The sequence below is a fragment of the Struthio camelus genome, chromosome 5 (assembly GCF_040807025.1).
Source record: "Struthio camelus isolate bStrCam1 chromosome 5, bStrCam1.hap1, whole genome shotgun sequence".
In the NCBI taxonomy this organism is placed as follows: domain Eukaryota; kingdom Metazoa; phylum Chordata; class Aves; order Struthioniformes; family Struthionidae; genus Struthio; species Struthio camelus.
This window is the reverse complement of record NC_090946.1, coordinates 46,953,345-46,973,261: the sequence shown is the minus strand read 5'-3', so window position 1 is coordinate 46,973,261 and position 19,917 is coordinate 46,953,345. Positions and strand designations below refer to the sequence as shown.

General features: G+C 35.6%; 1 protein-coding gene across 28 annotated transcripts in view; it reads left to right on the top strand.

The window, feature by feature from the left end:
- The window catches only part of GPHN (gephyrin), a 325,345-nt gene that overhangs the window by 152,078 nt on the left and 153,350 nt on the right, over nt 1-19,917 (top strand). For 27 of the 28 annotated variants that reach the window (XM_068946267.1, XM_068946262.1, XM_068946258.1 and 24 more), the window contains one exon: nt 18,185-18,277. In XM_068946267.1, coding sequence (XP_068802368.1) covers nt 18,185-18,277 — 93 coding nt within the window. Of the gene's footprint in view, nt 1-8,170; nt 8,357-18,184; nt 18,278-19,917 lie in introns of all 28 variants that reach the window. The other variant, XM_068946264.1, reaches the window with a different exon arrangement.

Genomic DNA, 19,917 nt, shown 5'->3' with positions numbered 1-19,917 from the left:
CTCAGGATTCTTTTAAAGGTTACCCTGTGTGTCTTTAAAGTAAAGAACAAGCACTTCCTAGTCCAGAGGGCTTTCCGTGGCTTCACAACTCTAGAAATGACTCATGCTTTAGCAAGGAGGCTTCTGTTCCTGCGAAGCAGCAGACATTTCAGATGCATAAGCTCTGCTTTCTGTCTGGTTCAAGTACAGCAGTAACAACAGGAATGCACTGTTTTCGCTAGAACCTGCTGAATCTACAACTGCACTCCCTGAATATTTCCATAACTACTAGATCTGCTTGCTTTTCCTTTTGGCAAAACATCTGAAAGACAAAAAGTGTGTATATATTCTCTTTCTGTTCCCTTTGAGGGAAGTCAGGAGGAGAGAGGAATGAGATACGTATTTATGAAAGTGTGATGAATAATTGCAATACCTATATGTTAATTGTGGCATTTAAAGGAATATCATCTTTTTAGATAGTTATGATGCTTTAATGTAAACTTCAGATAAACTAAGTGAAATCAATTTCAAAATAAGTTTAAGAAATATTTTCTGAACGTTTATCTCGAAAGCATTAATTATAGTGGAAAATGTCTGCTAAGAGTAGCACAATAGAAGTAAATAGTTGTCTTAGATATAGTTAATATTCCCTGAGCGGAGATTCAGTTTTGTGCATTCCAGAACTCCCAGTGTTTGTTTCTTATATGTTGACTGTTATGCTCATCCATGACAGATGCTCTACCTTCTTTAATGCTTTTGTGATGAAGTTGTTCAGGTCAGAAATAGTTCTTTTCCTGGAATTTGTCATAAGAACTAAAACAAAATCCAGAGAAAGTAAATGAAGACCATTCATTTGAGAAAAATTGAGTTTTGGAGAAAGGAGGTGGAGTTTGCAGAGCCAAAGAAAAAAATACCTCTGCAGCTACTTTTTCTCTCTCAGAAGCTAGTGCTGCTTCAGTGACAGGGTTCCTCTGTATTTCAGTGGCTGCTCAAAAATGCTAAATTTCATTATTTAGAGGAGTACCAAAGTAGGTCTCTTAGAAAACCTGTTTCAAAGAGTAAAAGGGAAAACACTTTTTTGCTTTTAGTTAAAAAAAAAAAAAAAACTTCAGGTTCAAGGTTTGGTTCATCATTTGCTAAGTAGTCAGATGTTATAAATCATTAATTCCTCTTGAAGCAGGTCCTGTAAGGGTCACATTGTCAATTAATATTCCCTCAGTCCTGAAGCTTTTGGTTCTGGCACAGTTCTCACTCTCATTTTTGCAACTGGAGAGTATGGTACAAATATCTTCAGTGCTAAGGCATTTAACTAATTCCGCCTTAATTCATTCAAGGTTAAGTATTGAGAGTACTTGTTTGGGTGATGTTTTTAGCACAAGCGTTTCTTATTCCACAGGTAGTAGTGTATGTTTCAAAACTGTCAGTCACAAAAACGATATTTTGTATTGGAATCAGCTTATTTGAAATCATGGGACTGAAGCATTTTTGGATATATCAGGATTTCTGCTGCAGGAATGAAAAGATGTGGTATGATAGCTGCAAGCACTTCTAAGGATTACTCCTCCTTTAGGAGAGAGCATTATATACTTCTCCCATTCTCATGGTACTTATTAATATTTCCTTTATGCTCCTTAAATGTTAGCAAGGGAAGTTTGGCATATACTTCTACAAAAATGAGAGATGACCTGTGATTTTGATTGGAATCATCCTTCCCAGCTCTTTTCAGGTATTGCTTTGACCTTTGTTCATGTCCTACCTAGCCTTTATGGCTTTGTTAACATTTTGAAACTAGATTGAGGTAGATTGCTTCTGTGAAGAAAAGTACTGTTGCTCCATTTGCAGCAACTTTACCAGGTTAGGCAAACTTTTTACCAAGTTATCTCCACCTCAGTCAGTTCAGTAGGATGTATAATATATAAATATTATATATTATTCTCTGAACCTGAGAAAAAACTTCTTCACTCTGAGGGTGACTGAGCATTGGAACAGGTTGCCCAGAGAGGTAGTGGAGTCTCCTTCGCTGGAGATATTCAAAACCCGTCTGGATGTGATCCTGGGCAATATGCTCTAGAGGACCCTGCTTGAGCAGGGAGGTTGGACTAGATGATTTCCAGAGGTCCCTTCCAACCTAAACGATTCTGTGATTCTGTGATATAAATACATGTATATTTGTGTGTGTGTGTGTGTGTGTGTTACATATAATATAAAACAAATATACCATATACTATATATTACACATATATTGTATTTTTAATATATTATATATATTAAATATTTTTATATATAATATATATCCTTGTCATTTAACAAAGTGTCAGCATATATTTCTGTATAGCATCAGATAATTTCCAAGAATTTAGGATCTTAGAAACTTTGGAGATCACAATACAATGAATTCTACAAAAATATCACAAGTTGTCTGACATTCTGCATATTGTTTTGCCTGACAGATTAGCCATGCCCAAAAAGGCATGTTTGAACAACCTTAGCATCCTGGCAGATTTTAGCTTCGTTTACACTAGCTGCAGAGACAGCTGGAAGATGATTTTGAAATCTTTTTAGGATTTTGAATTTTTTTATTATCACTCCAATTAATTTGATTTTTAATATGTATCAAGAAAAAATGAACCTATTTTAAAAACACTTCTGCAGAGAAAAGTTTCAGCTCTTAGGTAGAAAAAGGAATTCTAATGGGAGTTGTTCAGCATCAAATTTCTCCTGAGTGTAATGATCAGTTGAAGTCTTTGATTGCAGTGGGACCAGGTGATGCTGAGATAACTCTGCAAGCTGCAACAGAAGCAGAAGATAGCTCATCAAATTCTGTGGCAAAAGCATTCACCAGTATCGTGTGTAACTGCTGCAATCCTTTAGGCTTATAAGGGAGAGCCCACTGAGCATACACTGAATCCTGAAAATGTCTTCCCTTTGAAGAGAGTGGTCTTTTTAATTTAAAAATGGATTGTCTTATATGTGCCAAAAAGTTCTCCAGCTAGATTTTAGTCTTGGGATGGTTATACACCGGAGTTCAGGAAGAAACAGTCTCCTAAACAGCAAGACAGCCTATTATTAGTTTGTTATAGTATGCTTCTTTTGTGCTCTATCCCTATAAGAAAAAGCAAGGACTTTATAGGAAAAGACTTTTTTCTGTAATGATCACAGTTGTTTGTTTATTTGTCAGTACCTTCAACAGCAGTCAACCTGTTTGCATTAAGAATTTTTATTAAATCTTAATGGGTTTTTATGCTTTCCTTGTCCCTTTTGAGAACCGTTTGTACTGTTCCTAAGATTACTCCTGGTCACCAGATAATGGAGAAATGCAGTCTAACCAGTTGCAGAATACTCCACTCTTTCCTCTCTCACATACACCTTTCTCTTCCATATTCATATATCCCCACAACAATAATGTATCAGAGCAGGATGTTCATCCGTTCCCTACGTTGGAGAAATAAAGGACACTTAGCTTTGAAAGAAGAGATTTTCTTCTTGATGTTTTATTGTTTTCTAGAAACTAAATCTGGCATTGATTATTAGACTTGGAAAGTCATTTACTATCTAAAAATTCTACTCTAATTTCTTCACTGTCTGGCTGTGGTAGTAATTACTCCTTTGAAAAATAAATATCTTTGCATACTCATGTAGTGAGCTGATTTGGACAAGGATCCTTTCACCATCAAATCACACATAACATTGTGTTCTCTACACATACTTTTTTATTTTGTAGTACAATAGAAAGTTGAACACAGATAACTCCCATCTAATTCATACTCAAGAAATAAATAGATTTTGTTGGTGGCCTGAAAGACTTCACCATGGCAAAAGTACACGTTCTCTGAAATGAGAACAGTTCCAGGACAGTCATAGATCGCAGTAAGATAATGCCTTCAGTTGTTGGCTCTCATGCCCAGTACGTGCACTGGATGACTGAAAACATTTTTAATTTATACATCCTAATTAGGCATTAGAGAGTGAAACCTAATAGGAATCTTTAAATTTCTCAGCTGGTAGGGGTATTCCCTGCAAATGTAAAGCAATGTCAGTGAATGGCTTCATGGTTGCAAAAAGAGAGGCATCTGGTAGATGTTGCTAGGCAGAATTGGAGGGCTGTTCGGTATCCGTACATTGATGGTCAGAACAATGATTTGGGGGTGAACAGCACCATTGTAATGCACTCCATGAGCAAACAATGAGGTGCTAGATCCATCTCTTATGTAATGAGCCAGTCTATGGAAGTGTGCTTATTATTGTATAATAATAACTCTTTATCTTTGTTATCTTCAAAATATATTGCCAAATCTTCTAAACAGAAATTTCTTTGGCTATTTGAATGGGAAGTTGCGTTGACAGTATTATTCACCACAGATTAATCTGTAACTGAGAACATCAAGAAATGCAAATATCCGTTCTCTAGGGGGGAAGAGCATCTGAGTCATTAGAGTGATGTCTTTCTAAGTCCATACTTTTCAGATCTGTTATGCTTATCTACCAACACTCACTCTCTTGTGGTTAGAACAGTGTCTAAGTCACCACAATCATGACAGCATGATTTGGACAGTAGTTGTACTTCAAATTCAAGAGCTTGTGAGCATCTATTCCAATCATTCTGCCTTCTTCCCACGTTAGTCGTTCAGGCCGATAGATATGCACGTCGTTCAGACCTCACTTTTCATATCATGTTGTGTAATAAGGTCTTTGACTACTTAAACATACAGAAAATTTTGGTTCAGGGTGGGAAACAGTCCGTAACATTTACATGTGCTACAAAATGGAAATGGCTTAGTTTCAGGGGGAATCTGTCTTCTGTGAGGGCTTGGTTTCTCAGCACTCTAGAACACTTGTAGTTGCTGAAAACTCATGGACCTAATGATGATTAGGCTTAGTATACATCCAGTAGCTATTTCAGCCCTTCATCCACCAGTTTAGTAACGTATGATTTCTTCTCATCCTGCAGTGATTATCAGACTTTCCTCTTAAGTAGAAGAGTTCACTCAAATCTGGAATATTAATGTGGTTCTTATCAGTCTTACTTGTCTATTGTAGCAACATTCCCTGTTAAACATAGAAGATGGTGAGTTAAGAGCCCTCCTATAACTGGCTTAGACTCTGTTTACATTCCTTCATAAGGAAGAAGTTACCCTTTAGAACACATCTCTAAATTTCTTCCAGAAATTCAGGTTTTCATTTAAAACTATTTATTTATTCATCTATTCTTCCAGTGCCTGTTTCCCCCAAAAGTAAAACATATTACTGATCTTTAAGAGTATGTTTAGTAGACAGGTATCTGTCAGGAATGGCAAAATAATCTTCAACTGGATAGAGAGATAGGATAACTAAGGTTCCCTCCAGGTCTGTTTTTTTGTATGCTTTAGAGTTAACTCAACTAGATTTTCCTAAGAAAAAATTGGTTATGTTCCACCAGGATCCACGCCTTTAGGAATATTCTTTTAGAGGACATAAGGTTGTCTGTTCTTTGCAGTACTGTATGTGCTTCTGCTAAAATTCACTCATTATTTTGGCATCTTATTCAGATGTCTGACTTGATAAAGCCATACTGCAATTGTGCGTTGATTAGACTTGCAGTATGCTTCTCCTTTTATGGTATATTGATTGTAAGTTTTCAGAGTTGGAACACATATAGAGAAATATTCAGTAAAGGCAAACTTTTTTGTGTAATTTCACTGTGTACATTTTAACTCTGGGTGTACTTGTACCCTGCTATGTGAGATTTCTTTTGTGGTATTCATAGAGACTGTATTTTAGCTCTTCCCCCTACTCTTGCTCAGAGTGGCATACAGGGCAGATAATTTCATTATCTTTTTGATTATCCTAACTCGTAACACAAACACAGCACTGCCTGAATCTAGTTGCCTGCTTCACATCTGCAGAGTGGTTTGGGTCATTATCCCATGCTTCCTTCTCTTCTCCTGGTTAAAATATGCTGTCTCCTTTATCGCCTTCACAATATTTCCAATCATTCTCCCCCCCCGCCACATCTGTTTTCAGTATTCTTATGAAATCTTTGTCTAAAAGAAGGACAATACTCTCTTGTTTCCAGGTGGCATCCTTATGCAAGCCTGGAGCAGAGCATTCCACAGTGACCGCATTCTTCTGCCCACATGAAGGGAGATTGTTGCTCCATCTCAGATTTACAGAAACTGAACTTGTACGCTATGTGTTCAAGTGTAGGATATTACTCCCTTAGTCATTCCTTTGCTAGTTTAGGGAATAGACCTAGGATTCTTGGTTTCATGTTTTAGTCATTTGAGTCACTAATGTTACCTCTGTTTTGTGTGGTTTGGGGATTATCAATTTCCATGCCTTGTTGAGTCAGTTGAGAGCTCTCCATATGTCTGCCAAAACTCTGATCATGGCTGTAATATCTCAATGTTCTGGATCTCTGCACTGTCTGAAATGCATGCAATTTTCATCCTGAATCTCATTCATGGAATGGTGATAGGTAGTTCAGCCATAATGTAATATATAAATTAGCAGCAGGAGTGAGAATCTCCTGCTTTGTCAGGAAGTGATGAAATGTAGCTAGTGGAAGCCACTTCTGGGCAATTAATTTTCCAAGCTCATTCGACTCTTTGCTAGCAATGCAAGCAGGACCACAGATCTGGGATCAGTAATGGAAGACCAACTCTTATGTTTGAGTAGGTCTTCCATGAATGGGATCGGTTCACGATAGACCTATTTGCCACCCACCCTAACAGAAGGAGTTATGGATTCTGTTTGAAAGTTTGCTACAGTCTGCATCCCTCTCAGGCATACTTCTGTTTGTATGATTAGTTCATATTCTTTTACATGTTCCAAGTTTAATACTGCTCAGAGATATAAAGCATTTGATAGTTCCAGCATGGCCACAGTAGTTTGGGTTCTAAGGTCTTTGATAATTGTGAAACTCATTCTTGGTCTCATCAGGACCTGTAATCCGAGGAATAAGATCACGTGTCTCATCCTGGTCTCAGTACTCTCCATGTCAAAACGTGAATCATACTCTAGAGCAATCCCTTCTTCCTTCTCTACAGTGTGAACTATGCTGGCCAGTAACATGAAATTATTATTTGGACAGGCATATTCTGTTAAGAAAACAGTATTTTCTTTGTGATGTGTTTATTGCTGCTTTTTAGCCTCTATGCTTTGATCTCAACTCTCTCGGGTTATTTGTTGCATCCAGTTCTTTTGAATCCTTCTTGTAATTTGATGAAGATGCCTGGCTGTTGTCTCTGGTTGAGTACATTTGTGTTCTCACACCTTGCCATTCATAGCTTCCTAAAAGAGCTCATCAGGACATACTGAACTGTTTATGATTGAGAAGTCTTGGGAAACCACTACCTTGTAGGATCCTTCTCCCTTTTGAGCTCTGAAATTCTTACTCCTTCTGCCTGTATCTATGAAGGTGACACATCTGGTAACCACTATCTCAATGAACTGCTGGGGAGACTGAGGTCCTTAGGGCGGCCATTTCACATACTATTCTTTATAAGGACAGAGTATTTTTTCTTCAGTTAGTCAAGATTCCTTCTGGAAGTTGTGTCAGAGTTCCAGAGTAGCCAGGCAATTAGTCCTCCAGTACTCATCCCCAGGTCTTATGCTTCTTTCATTGAATTTTATACTTCACGTCCTTGATATCATAAGTGCCCTGCCATTTCTCTTCACAGGTATTTTAGATCTTTTCACAGACTCTTCTCAAGTCTTTTAGTGAGCTTCAGTTTGTTTGCTTGTTTCGCTGTGGGAATTTACAAAAGTTCAGCTAACTTCATCTGCACAATCGTTCAGAAGGTTTTCTGATTGTGTGTGGACTTCAGCAAGAGGAACTTCCACCCATGGCCAAAGTATATTCTACTAGATCCTCTGGAAACTTAGTATCGTTACTGCATGATATTTGGACAGTTGCGTAAGACCGCCTTAAGTTCTGTCTTTGCTTTCACTCAGCAGTATGTTAGACTAATAGTATCCAGGACTATTTCAGCTTTCAGTAGAGTGATGCTGCGGTTGTTGCTTGTGGGAGTCCTCAGACTCTCTTCTGGGTGGTAAAAGGCAAAGGTAACTGCTCAGTGAGTCACTGCTGGAATGTACATGCAGACTCAAAGAAGAAAAGTTACTAATCAGTAACTGGTGTTCTTTGAGATGTATAGTCTGCATGTACATTAGTCTCCTACCTTCCTTTCCCCTCTTTCTGAATCTCTTTCAGGTATGGTTGTGCATTTAAGAGGAACTGAAGTGGTGGCGGATGCACTCTGCCCTATATTTCATGCATCAAGCAGGAGGAGGGGAGGAGCTGGAACGCACCTCCCAAGATACTCCAAGGCAGGCCACGAGTTCACCCACTCTTAGAATGTATATATGGACTAAATATCTCAAAACACACCACCTGTTGGTAGGTAAATTTTATTTATTGTATTTTCACGTGTAAAACAATAGATTTTTTTTTAACAATTTCATTCATTGACTGTGGATGATATGCATGAACAGTTAACACATGGGGAAGTTATCCCAGAAACTGCATTGGACTGAAGTAGTTCCCTGTCTCTGTGATGGTTTCGTGTCTCTTGTCTTTGTCCCCCCATCTAAACTTTTTTTAGATATTTGAGTGATTATCACTCCATCCAATTTGCCATTTCTGCTGAAAGCTACACCAAAAACCAAAATTATGTAGCATGTAATAATATTAAAATGGTTAAAGGAAGTAGTAGCGTTTTGTACAATTGTAACTAAATACATATAATATGTAAGATTATGCTTACAATTAGAAAATGAAGCTAGAAGCTGAATTGTGTTCTGTAAGAATCAGTTATGGTTTTACAATTGTATTACTTTTTAAAAAAATTCATAGTTGCAGAAAACCAAATATTTCAGTTTAAATAATTTTCCCACAGCTGGGTTTCTCTCTTTTTTTTTCCTTCATTGCAGAAGCTTATTTGCAACCATTTTTAATCTAGTATGCTCACTGCCCATTAAACAGAACAAGTGGATGCAAAGTAGAAGCTGACTTAAATTAGAGATGTGGATTTTCTCCACATGCAAATATGGAGTGCAAATATACACATGGAAATTCTCAGAGTGCTTATTTTCAAGTATAGTTTTCAAAGAAGTACAGGTTATCTGAGTTGAGGGCTATCATGGCAATATGATTCTTATCTGTTTGTACTTGGAGTTCTCTGAGATGTATCGCCTTTGCTTTTGCAACCCACATGTTTTTCCTAATTCCTTACTATTGAATCAGTTTAATGTTGTTTTAGCACCTCAAAGAAATTGACAGCTGGTATTCTGTGGCTTTGCCATTTCTGTGTCTTTGGTAAGAATAGGACCTAGGATATCATGGTTGAGTTACAACTAGCAAAGATGGCTAAACTGTTCTGATCTGTGGTACATGGGATATGTGTGCTCTAGACATGGCTACACATGGGTAAGATATCTTAAAGAACTCTAGTTATAGAAAGATACTTACTTATGTGTAACATCAAGCTGCTTTTTCATATTCTGAGAAGGAAATCCAAAGTAAACAGTGTTTTAAACAATCTTAGATTAACACTAATGTATGCAAAGGGGAAGAAAACGTGGAAGAAGCTGTCCTGTTTTACCTAGTTAATCTCAGGTTTATGGCTCCAAACCCAAGCATTTTTATCTTGTGATAATGAGTCTTTGAAGTGCTGCTTTAAAACAGAAAATCTTGAAGAGAGAAAATTTCAGCTTACTTGCTGAAATGAGCAGCTTTGGATTAATGTAATTAATCAGAGGAATATGTACTAGATGTCAAGATTCTCACTGAGAAGAGTAATACTGGCCAGGAGGAGTTAAGATTTTCAGATTTTCTTTTATTTAATTTTTAATTGATTTGAAATGAATTCTGAAGAGAGACTCTTGAATTTTTATTACTGCTATAATATTTTAGTAAATAAACATATATTAGAAAGAGATCTTTTACACTTGAAGAAACAAGCCACATGGAACTCTGGTACTTTTGCTAGTATATTTTTAATATGTAAAGATGAGCAAGTGTGTATGTATGTGCACACACATATTTATGCACAGACGTAGCTACCAAAATCAGAGTGGACAGGGAGGTTGCTTCAAGAAAAAGACATGTTTGTTCTGAGTCTTCTGACAGCTTCAGCTTCCGTCACTTCCTCCAGACACCTGAGGAAGACTATTCTACCAAAGTGACAGAACCTTTGCAGTGAGTAACTATGATTTAAAGAACTCCATACTCACTCCAGGAGGATACTTGTGGCACTAACAGTGTATTGGATGGGATTTTTGTAGAGAAGGAAATCAATAATTCTTGAGCCTTGGCCCATATACGGACTCATACTTTGCATCTGAACTGTATCCCGTTGTAGGTTTTCATTCAGTATGATAAATCACACAATAAAGTCATAATTTGTCTTTTTTATACTAAGACTTATGCCTAGTTAATTAACTAGAATTCTAGTTAATTAAGAATACCTCTTTCTCTTTTGTCTTTCTGAGAGGACAGGAATCACAAAAGTGAGGGTTTAAATATCTTATCCTGGTGTGAGTCTTGCATGTTTCAAGAAGTACAGCAATGGTCCTCATTGTCTTTACCTTTCTCCAGCCTAACAGCTCACAATGTTTTGCTAATCTTAGTCCTTAGAAAGCAAATTACTTCAGTGTTGGTGCTCCCAGTCCTGCTAGTTTGACCAGCAAACACTTCAGTGCACATCTCTGTTCTTTATTTTCCCTACTCATTTGTACAGATGACTTCAGTTGAGCATTGAACTTCAGTGCCTACTTTTTTTCCTATTTTAGGGATAATTATCATGAAGATGAATGCTAGCTTTTATAAGTTATGAAGTACATTTTTAGAGCTGTTACATGTAACAGGCTGCATAGATATGATGAACCTTGAAATACAGGATAGTTGCAATTTATTAGAAATGGAAAATACCTATAATTAAATATCTGTTTAAAAAATTTAAGATATTTGTAGAGTTCGTTTTTATGACTTTCTTCTCTTCAGAATTTTGCATTTCAGTGCAATAGTTAGTTACATTTCTACTACTTTCTTTTTATCATTAGTATTGGAACAGTATTTAGAAAAATACATGTAAAATGACTGCAATGCTGAAAACTGCAAATATACTTGTAGCATCTTCAAAAGGCTAATAGCTATGTTCAGGAAAATTTCAAAAAAAAAAAAAGAAAGGTCAATTTAGAGACATTCACATACGTACCTGTATTTTGTCCAAGCTTCTTGATTACAGTGACTACACTTTGAGAACAATTTTAAGATTTCTGTTACTCTCTGCCTTCCATTGGTGGAGGAAGGAAAGAAAGGGTGGAGATATCAGAAAATTTAGAGTATAGTCTGATGGTATTTTACTCTTTCCAACATTCTTAAATAATTTTGAAATTGGTTATTTACAAGATTTTTGCTCCTCCCATAAGGGTATCTTCATACCTCTACATTTCAGTGAAGTTTTCAAGAAGTAAGGGAGAGTTTGTGAGCATATGAAATAGTACTGTCAGAAGAAATGGAGCAAAAAATATGAAATTAATTCCAAGATAGATTAACACTTCTAAAGGCTTCCTTTTTGTCAAACTCAGCGTTGAACTTAGCTCTTTATCTTTCCTACACTGCTTTTGCTTTATGGCTATTCATGTTCTTGCAAAATTCTCAATACTTCATTTTCCCTTTCAATTTAGTGGACAAGTCACAGTCAGTTGTGTAGAGAAGATTCATACTCTTGAATGTTACGGTAATGAGGGACAATGAGTACCTAGGTAACTTAAACTTTTCTTTTTTTCCTACTTTGTATTTGTGTGTTGTGTTGTGAATTTCTGACTCACACTGAGTTGGCTCTCCCATGCCATAATATCAGGGTTAAAGGAAGTAGTAGCGTTTTGTACAATTGTAACTAAAAAAGTTGTGAACCGGGGGTTGGAGTTATTTAAGCCACAGGACTAAGCAAAGTTTGTAAGGAGATCTTAGCCTGCCAGTGTTTATGTATTCCTGAAACCCAGTGGACAAAATTAGATTAGATCCAATTTGCTTGCCAAAACTCCCACCATGCAAACTTTCTCTTCTTTGCTATATTTTTCCATAGTCTCATTCATTCATAATTTCTCAATGAGTGATCTCAGATACCATTTTATTTCTTTTACTATGAGACGCAGCAGCCAGAATAAGAAAATTAAGGTGATATTTAATGTGGCTTTATGTAGAGTAATTCTTTTTTTACTTGGAATTCTTTTTTTCCTTGCTAAGGAAAGTTACCATTGCAGCTTTAAAAACATTTCATGCATAAATAGGAAGAACTTCTGTTTGTAAGAATATTTATTTTAAAATTATTGGATTTTTCTTTGCATTTTATAGTATACTGTTCCAGAATAAACAGGATTTATTTCTAAATATAAAAGTATGCTGGTTGTATACTTTGACAATGTTTGTAGTTTTCAAAAGGTCTGTACTGGAGAAATACAGAATTTTGCATTTTTAAGCACTATCTGTAGCTTTTCCCAAAAGCCACCACAATCTCTTCAGGCAAGAGCAGTTGTTTAAGAATTTCTGAAGAACACTTCTCTTTCGGGGGTGCAATGTAAATAAATACATATTGCTTTGTAGTGAAATTTCATATTTTAACGTTAATGTTTGTCCAGCAGGTTTAATTAAATTTTGATGTATAATAAATGACCCTTCATATGGTATTAGTAGTGCATATAAAGAGAAAAAACCTCAAGTTTGGACTAGAAGAAATTAGCAAATGTGGCAAAATACTGAACGTATTTGTCAACTATAATATTAGTTAACCAGCGTCAATACTGAACATAGAAAGAATTCTACATGGACTGTGTAGGAAAACCTATTTGCTTGGATTTGTTAGCATGTCCCTCTTCTTTTTTAGTGAATGTTTTAAATGGTAAAAGTGTTCATATAGTATTCCAAAGGTTAAGGTGTATAAAAGTATGCACATGTACTGAAATAAAAGTCTCTGTATTATGAAGTAAATTATGTATTGATAAGAGGAAAAATAAACATATTAATCCCAGGAATAAGCACCATAATACTGATTTGAAGAAATGTATTCTCAGTCATTTTGGAAGCATAGTACATTTGACTATGCATTCGTAGCAAAGTGCTGACAAAAATAGGACTAAAAGAAAACAAGAAGTATCATAGATTTGTAGAATTGGAGGAGACAGGTCCTCAAGGCATTAGCCCTTCTTTGTAGACCTTTACTGTGATCCATGCTGACCATCGTTCTGTGCTTTGTAGTTGCTTCTAATCCAGTTAAGGGCATTCCTCATAGTCTCATTAATGTCCATGTGGAAGAGTCACATACAGTAACAATCAGAGGCCAGGGTAACTCTTGCAGCCTTTCTCAAATTCAAATTCCTGGCAAGCAGCATGCTTCATATTATAATATCAATGGTTGGGTGCCTATGCCACCCTAAAAATGAAATTATTAATTACACAGTTAGTTTTGCTTTACTCCTTTATTTAAGTGAAGCAGAGATCACGCGCAGTAATCAAGAAGAGACAATTAGAGTGCCTATGACTTTAATCAGGCAATAGGCCTTATTGGCAATGGACATTACAAATAATTACTAAACAGATTAGCCCACAGATTTGGGTTATCTCTCAAGATCAGGGAATTGTTTGTTCCTTTCCAGAAAGGGCTCCCTATAATACCCCTGTTTGTTTCTCCTGTTCACTTACTTGCAGTGATTAGAGGATGGCAAATGAATGGTTTATAAAAAGTATACTAGCCATTGCCATTGTGAATTCTATGAGAAGGTTTCTCAGGTACCATGGGATTGGCACTTAATGATATACATGGATAGCTGTTGGAAAATCCTACCAAATTAAATGAGAATGTATTTTCTATGTTTTGAATCCTTCAGATCAAGAGAGGGTGCCTTTTTAAATATATGCTTGAGTCGTAGAACTGTGGCTTTCCCATTGTACTACAACTCAGTCTAATGACAATTTTGCATGTTGGACATTGAAACGCTTAAAGTACCTCCACTGAACGAGCTAGGTCTGGAACTGGTGTAGCTATTGACTGAGTGAAAGGGCAGGTCTCATTAGGTTAGTGGTGGTGCCACAAGAACACATCCGTACAGCCTTTGTAGTTACTTTAATGTATCTTAACATGTCAGTGTTTATAAAAACTTGCAAGTGTGAATCAACAGTAAACGTAGGATCTTTGCACTGTGTAGACCTGCTTTCCATGGGTTAACGATCTTTACTGGCATTAAAATCAATGAATATATGTATGAAAGATTAACTTAGTCAAAGAAAGAATGAGACAAGATTTTGCTGCACTAGTGAAATAAACGGAATGATCATTAGAAAATTCAAACAGGTCATGAACGTTTTTGGTGAGCAGTGTTATAACTGAAATACTTTCAGGTCTGGGCAATGCTTCGGAAGTCCAACAAGTAGTTCCAGGTTGTGGGGCACTTTGAAGCCAGGTGACTGTTATTATGTATATAAATGCCTCAAAAAGTGCAAATAAGTAATAAACTAAAATGTGTATAAATCACAAGGCTTTATCCAGGGAACACTATCAAAAATGGCAAGATTTTATCAGTTATACAAACTGAACATACATGTGTCATTTGTCAAATCTGGGCTAAGAAGTGTCAGTGGAGATTCTTGAAAATTCACTATGTGAAAAAAGAAAGAAAACTAGTGCAGCTAAAAGATAAATCAAAGAAAATAATGTTTTACTGTATGCCTGTGTACTGTATGCTGTATATGTAGAAGGAGGAGCAAGAGATGGAATTAAATTGTGTATTAGATCTGAGATTTTCTTACTTATTTAAATGAAAGAGAAAATACTAAGAAATGGGATATAGAACAGGGCACTAGAACTGATCCAAAGCTTAAGGAGACAACTGAGCAGATGTTTTATTTCTATGCAGGAGAAAAATATATTCAATACAATTATTGTAGGACTACAGTGAAATCTGAACAGGTTAGAATGACAGAAGCGCAAATTTGTCTAGAGGAACCTACTCTAATGACTTGATTTCTCCTTGTCTGCGTTGTCAATAGCAGATCAGTGAGAAAGCATGTTTTAGAACATTAATTATTACAAACGAGTAAGATATTTATTGGTTTTTTTTCCCAAAGGTCCATAGTGTTTTGTTTTGTTTTAACTTGATAGTAACTTTAGAGAACTATTTTCAGAGCTAGGTGCTGTAGTTAGTATAAATCAACACAATTCCATTGATTTGAATGGAATGGCAGTGATTTACATAACCTGTTGACCTAGCCCCTTTTTTTTGAATGCTTATCATCAGTGAAACAATAGAAAAAGAGATGGACACTCAAAAATTATGTAATGGAATTTTCTGTAGTTAAAGAGTAATATTATCATTACTTTATTTATATAGCATCAGTAAAGGAGTGCTGCCAAATATCAAGCCCCTGGCCTGGAGAAATTCTCATCTGAAGACACAGCAAATCCAATTCTGTGCTAAGCCAATGGAGAATATAGCTGGACTGATAGCAGCATCAAAGTGAATATGAGTAGCCTTTTGTCTTCAATTGCTTGAGATGGTGATTCCTTTTTTTAGACTCTTAATATGTAAATAAGAATGTTTTGCAGGCTACAGTTTTTAATTGGAAATGATATTTAAAAGTAATTTTTAAGGGTTTTCTAAATATAATCACTTATTTTTTTCATCACAAATAGTAGGACACTAGATACTAAACCAAGTCTGACTTAACAGGTTTAATTAACAAAATAATCAAAAGTAATAACAAAATACTTCAACATTTTAGGAATGGAATGAAAATGTCTGGCCTGTTGTGTTCAAAATTTAAATGGCTTATACTCAGGATTCTGTGAAAACAGTTAAATGGAGTGTTCTGAATCTAGATTAGTATGTTCAGGCAAGCTTCTGCTTCACTTTTTTGAAAAGACACAGTGAATAAGCTGAATATCAATCTCAGATATTTTTCCATGGTTTTAAAAGATTTAGCTGTTACAGTTTACATTTCTAAAATACAATGAAATGCAAAATTACTGCTTCATAATCAAAGGTCTTGTTAGTGGAAACTGGTATTTCTTTAGGATAGCTAGAACTTGATAGAGAATTATATCCCTATGTAAGTACACTGATGTAACAGCAGTAATATCCATTTAATTTTTGCTTCGTTAATGTGAGGAGTTAAGGTATATACTGTTGTTCTTTAGTTTTCTGTGTCCTATCAAATGACATTTCTTTCTTCCCTGCTGATGCCTTAAAATTTAACCAGAGTATTGTAGCAAAACTACAACATATGAAAGATTTATTTTCTCTATAAAACCAGTTGGAGTTTGGCAGGGCTTATTTTATCTAAAGAAAAATATCATGTACAAATACTTCATTAAAAAACTCAAAAAATCTCCATTTCCTGTTTTATACTGACAATTTTTTCTTGGTGGTAGTAATTTTTTTAATATATGCAACATCAAACTCTCACTTTGCCAAACATCATTTCTCCACTGAAACTTCCCTCAAGTATTCCCTGAAATTTGCTGCTATTGGAAGTCAAGACAAATATATAACAGCTTTGAGAAAATGTCAGCTGTCAAAAAAGACCCCAAACTGCTGCATATCTATCTTATTAAAGTAATTTCAAGATTTAACATGCTTTTCGCTGCTGCAATGTACATTTTTTCATGTAAGCTAAAATAAAATTCAGACTTAGTAGCTGTTCATTTATGTACGTGTCTGAGACAAGTATGCATGTTGTTTTCTTGAGCTTATGTTCGTATAACCAGAAACTTATGGCAAATTACAGCCCACCCCACCTAACTACAGTGAATCCACTGAAGAGAAGAATGAAACGACAGATGTAATTTTAATAAAGACAATAACATAAACTCAAAAGCAGAAGGAAAGGAACGAGTAAAGAAAGGAGAGATAAACACAGAACCTTTGGCTGTGCCATTTCTTCAAGTAATCCTTGAGTACGTTTGCGTGATGGGTCTTGCCGGCAGATGATATATGAGATTTTTCTTAGCTAGACTTAACATTAGCAGTGCTAAACTTGCAGAACACTTGAGGATTAACATAAATTGATAGTACTTTTTAAAATGTTATGGACAGTTTTATGGCTATCAACAATACTTTAAGTTTTTTATACTCAGTATATCACTCAGATCTAATTTTATGAGTCAAATAATGAACTTCTCAACAACAGCCACAAAAACAGTTCTTTCCTCCCCAATATAATACTCCAGAAACATAAATGTGTTTTCACCTTCTTCTGAAGAAAGAGTTTTATTTACTAGAGTGAGGATAGCCGTCAAAATAAATAGTTGCTCTGACTGATTTCTGGAAATCCTTATTCTACTGGGTAATACCTGGGTATATTTCATGTAACACATCAGCTGAATTTGAGCTGCAGACACCCTGCTGTTGTGCTTGCCCACAGTAGATGGGGGGCGATAAATGATATAATCATATTGAAATTAAATATGTATGCTTATGTCAAATTTGTATCACAGTCTGAAAATTAGTTTAAAATATCATTTAAAAAAAGAATGAAAATTACTTCTTGTTTAGATGAAATATATCTCTACTATCATCAGTTCTCCAGTATTGTAAGTAACTGAATTTACACAGCAGATCTGTTAAGCTTTCTTAGTCCAGCCTTGGAACCAGTATACGCAGTATTATTGAGATGTGGTAGGGAATGTAGAAAAGATGATTATAAGAAGATAAGATAACTGTTATGTTGCTCTGTCAGGTGTATTCTGACACCTTTTAACAGAGAAGTTTATAGAAGCATTGCTCTTGCTTTTTTCAGGCTGTTAAAAAGTGAAGCACAGAAACCAAAGTTACTGTAACAGGAATCAACCGAGTAAACCAAATTGAATGCACATGCTCTATTAGCATGTGTTGACACATTATATATATATTTCAGAATCAAAATAAACAGTGATATAAGTAATAACTGAGAATTCTTATTTTTCTATTTCAGATCAAGAGACGGAGAATAGAATTTCTGTGTCTATTTCCAAAATTATTATGCCTGATACTTGAATTATAATGTCATATGTTGGTTATAGTGGTTTAGAGTCTTTGTAAAAAATAGCATGAGTGATTTTACAATTCCTTTGATTTCTTATGTGTCTCTTCATTCATTTTTAAGATATTTTAAGCCTTTAGGTGTTTTCTGACATCACTGTGTCCCAGGTATTACCTTGTCAGACCTGACAGCATTCCTATTCTCTTTCAGGAGACGCTGATAGATTGGTGTGATGAAAAGGAACTTAATTTGATTTTAACAACTGGAGGAACAGGGTTTGCACCACGAGATGTCACTCCAGAGGTGAGATAGTCCTGGAATAAGAAAAATACTCTCTTTGGTGTAGAAATACATGGGCAGGTGTAGTGTTGGGTTGGGGGTTTTGGAGAGGGGGGGAGAGTTGAAATTTACTCTATGACTTTACTTTGCAACATTTTTGGACAGGTCAGGTGATACAAAGCTTAGTGGTAGTAAAACCAATGGGGGATACAGTATGAGATAATTACTGTGAGCTTAGATTTTGGACCAAAAGGGCTTTCAGGCTAAAACTTCACATAGTATAATGGATTTCCAGTTCTCTCACAGAACAAAATTCTAATAGTGTCCTGGGATAATTTACCTTAGCGCAATGCTAAACAAAAAATGCATGTAGCTTTTGTTGTGTCTGGCACAAGGAAAAGAGGAACAAAATAGATTCCTTAATTCTCCCTTGCAGGCTACTGCATTGAGAGCTGCTGCATTATAGGCTAGAAAGTGGGAGGTAGATAGTGGGAGGAAAAAAATCTCTGCAAAGCTGCTGTTACTTTGTTTGACACCACATTGTCAAAAATGCTAACCAGACACAGAGGTGGAGGTAACCTGCATCAATAAAGGTTGAACGGGAAATTCAGTTATGTTTCACTTATAAGGAGCAGTAAGGTAAGAAAAAAGAAACAACCTCATGGCCATGACTATATTAGTTATTGAAGTGCTTTGATATTTATAGACCCAAATTAGATTAATTTGAACTTTTAAAATAACATACTTTTGTCTGCTAATGTTCACTAGAGGGTCTTAAGTGTATATTTCCGTAATTAAACGTAACGACATTTCTCTTAAGTGTTCATACAGATTTTAAAATGCTTACACTTTAAGTGGTGATTTGAGTTCATTATAACATGTGTATAATGCTTTTTTAACTTCCACTGTGTTCTGTCAATCATAACTGCAGTTCAAGATGTTTTCATTTGGAATTTTAAAAATATTTTTTAGTTTGTCTTACAGCATTTTAATAACTAAACAGAAATGAAAAGCAAATGCTCCTGTATGTTATCTCTGGTGGTTTTAGATTGTGTACTAGCACCCTTAAGGAGCTAAAATTTAAGGGGTGACTTATCAGAGAATGGGGCAGTATAAAATAACCACAATGTACAAGCTAGTGAAACTGGATTTACGGGTGGTTCACTTTGCTAAAGCAGCACAAAGTGGCAAATGTGTTGGTTTAACTGGTCTCTTACTTGCAAACTACCTTAATGGCTTAGAAAGCTGTATTCCAGCACTGTGTGAAAAGACTGAACATTTCCTTCAGTTTCCCTGAATACCTTTATGCCAAGTGGAGCCTAGACAGTAGGGCCAGAGAAAGCATTACAGCCAGTGCCCAAAATGAGCTACAGATACTCAAACAGCACTGACATTTGTGCCAATAAATTAGCAAATGAGAACTTTGCGTGTAAAAACCTAATACTTTCCTTATATTGGTTTATCACTGTTACTCAAACTGAATACAAGACAGGTGATGATGATTTGTCTGGTTATTTTTGATGTTACTGTGACCCATTTGAAAAATTATATGTGTTGTTGAAATGGTTTTAGACTATATAACAATAATACCTAGATATAGAAATCATTAATAACTTGTACTGAAGAAAAAAATATATTGTTATTAAACATAATCAATATGCAAG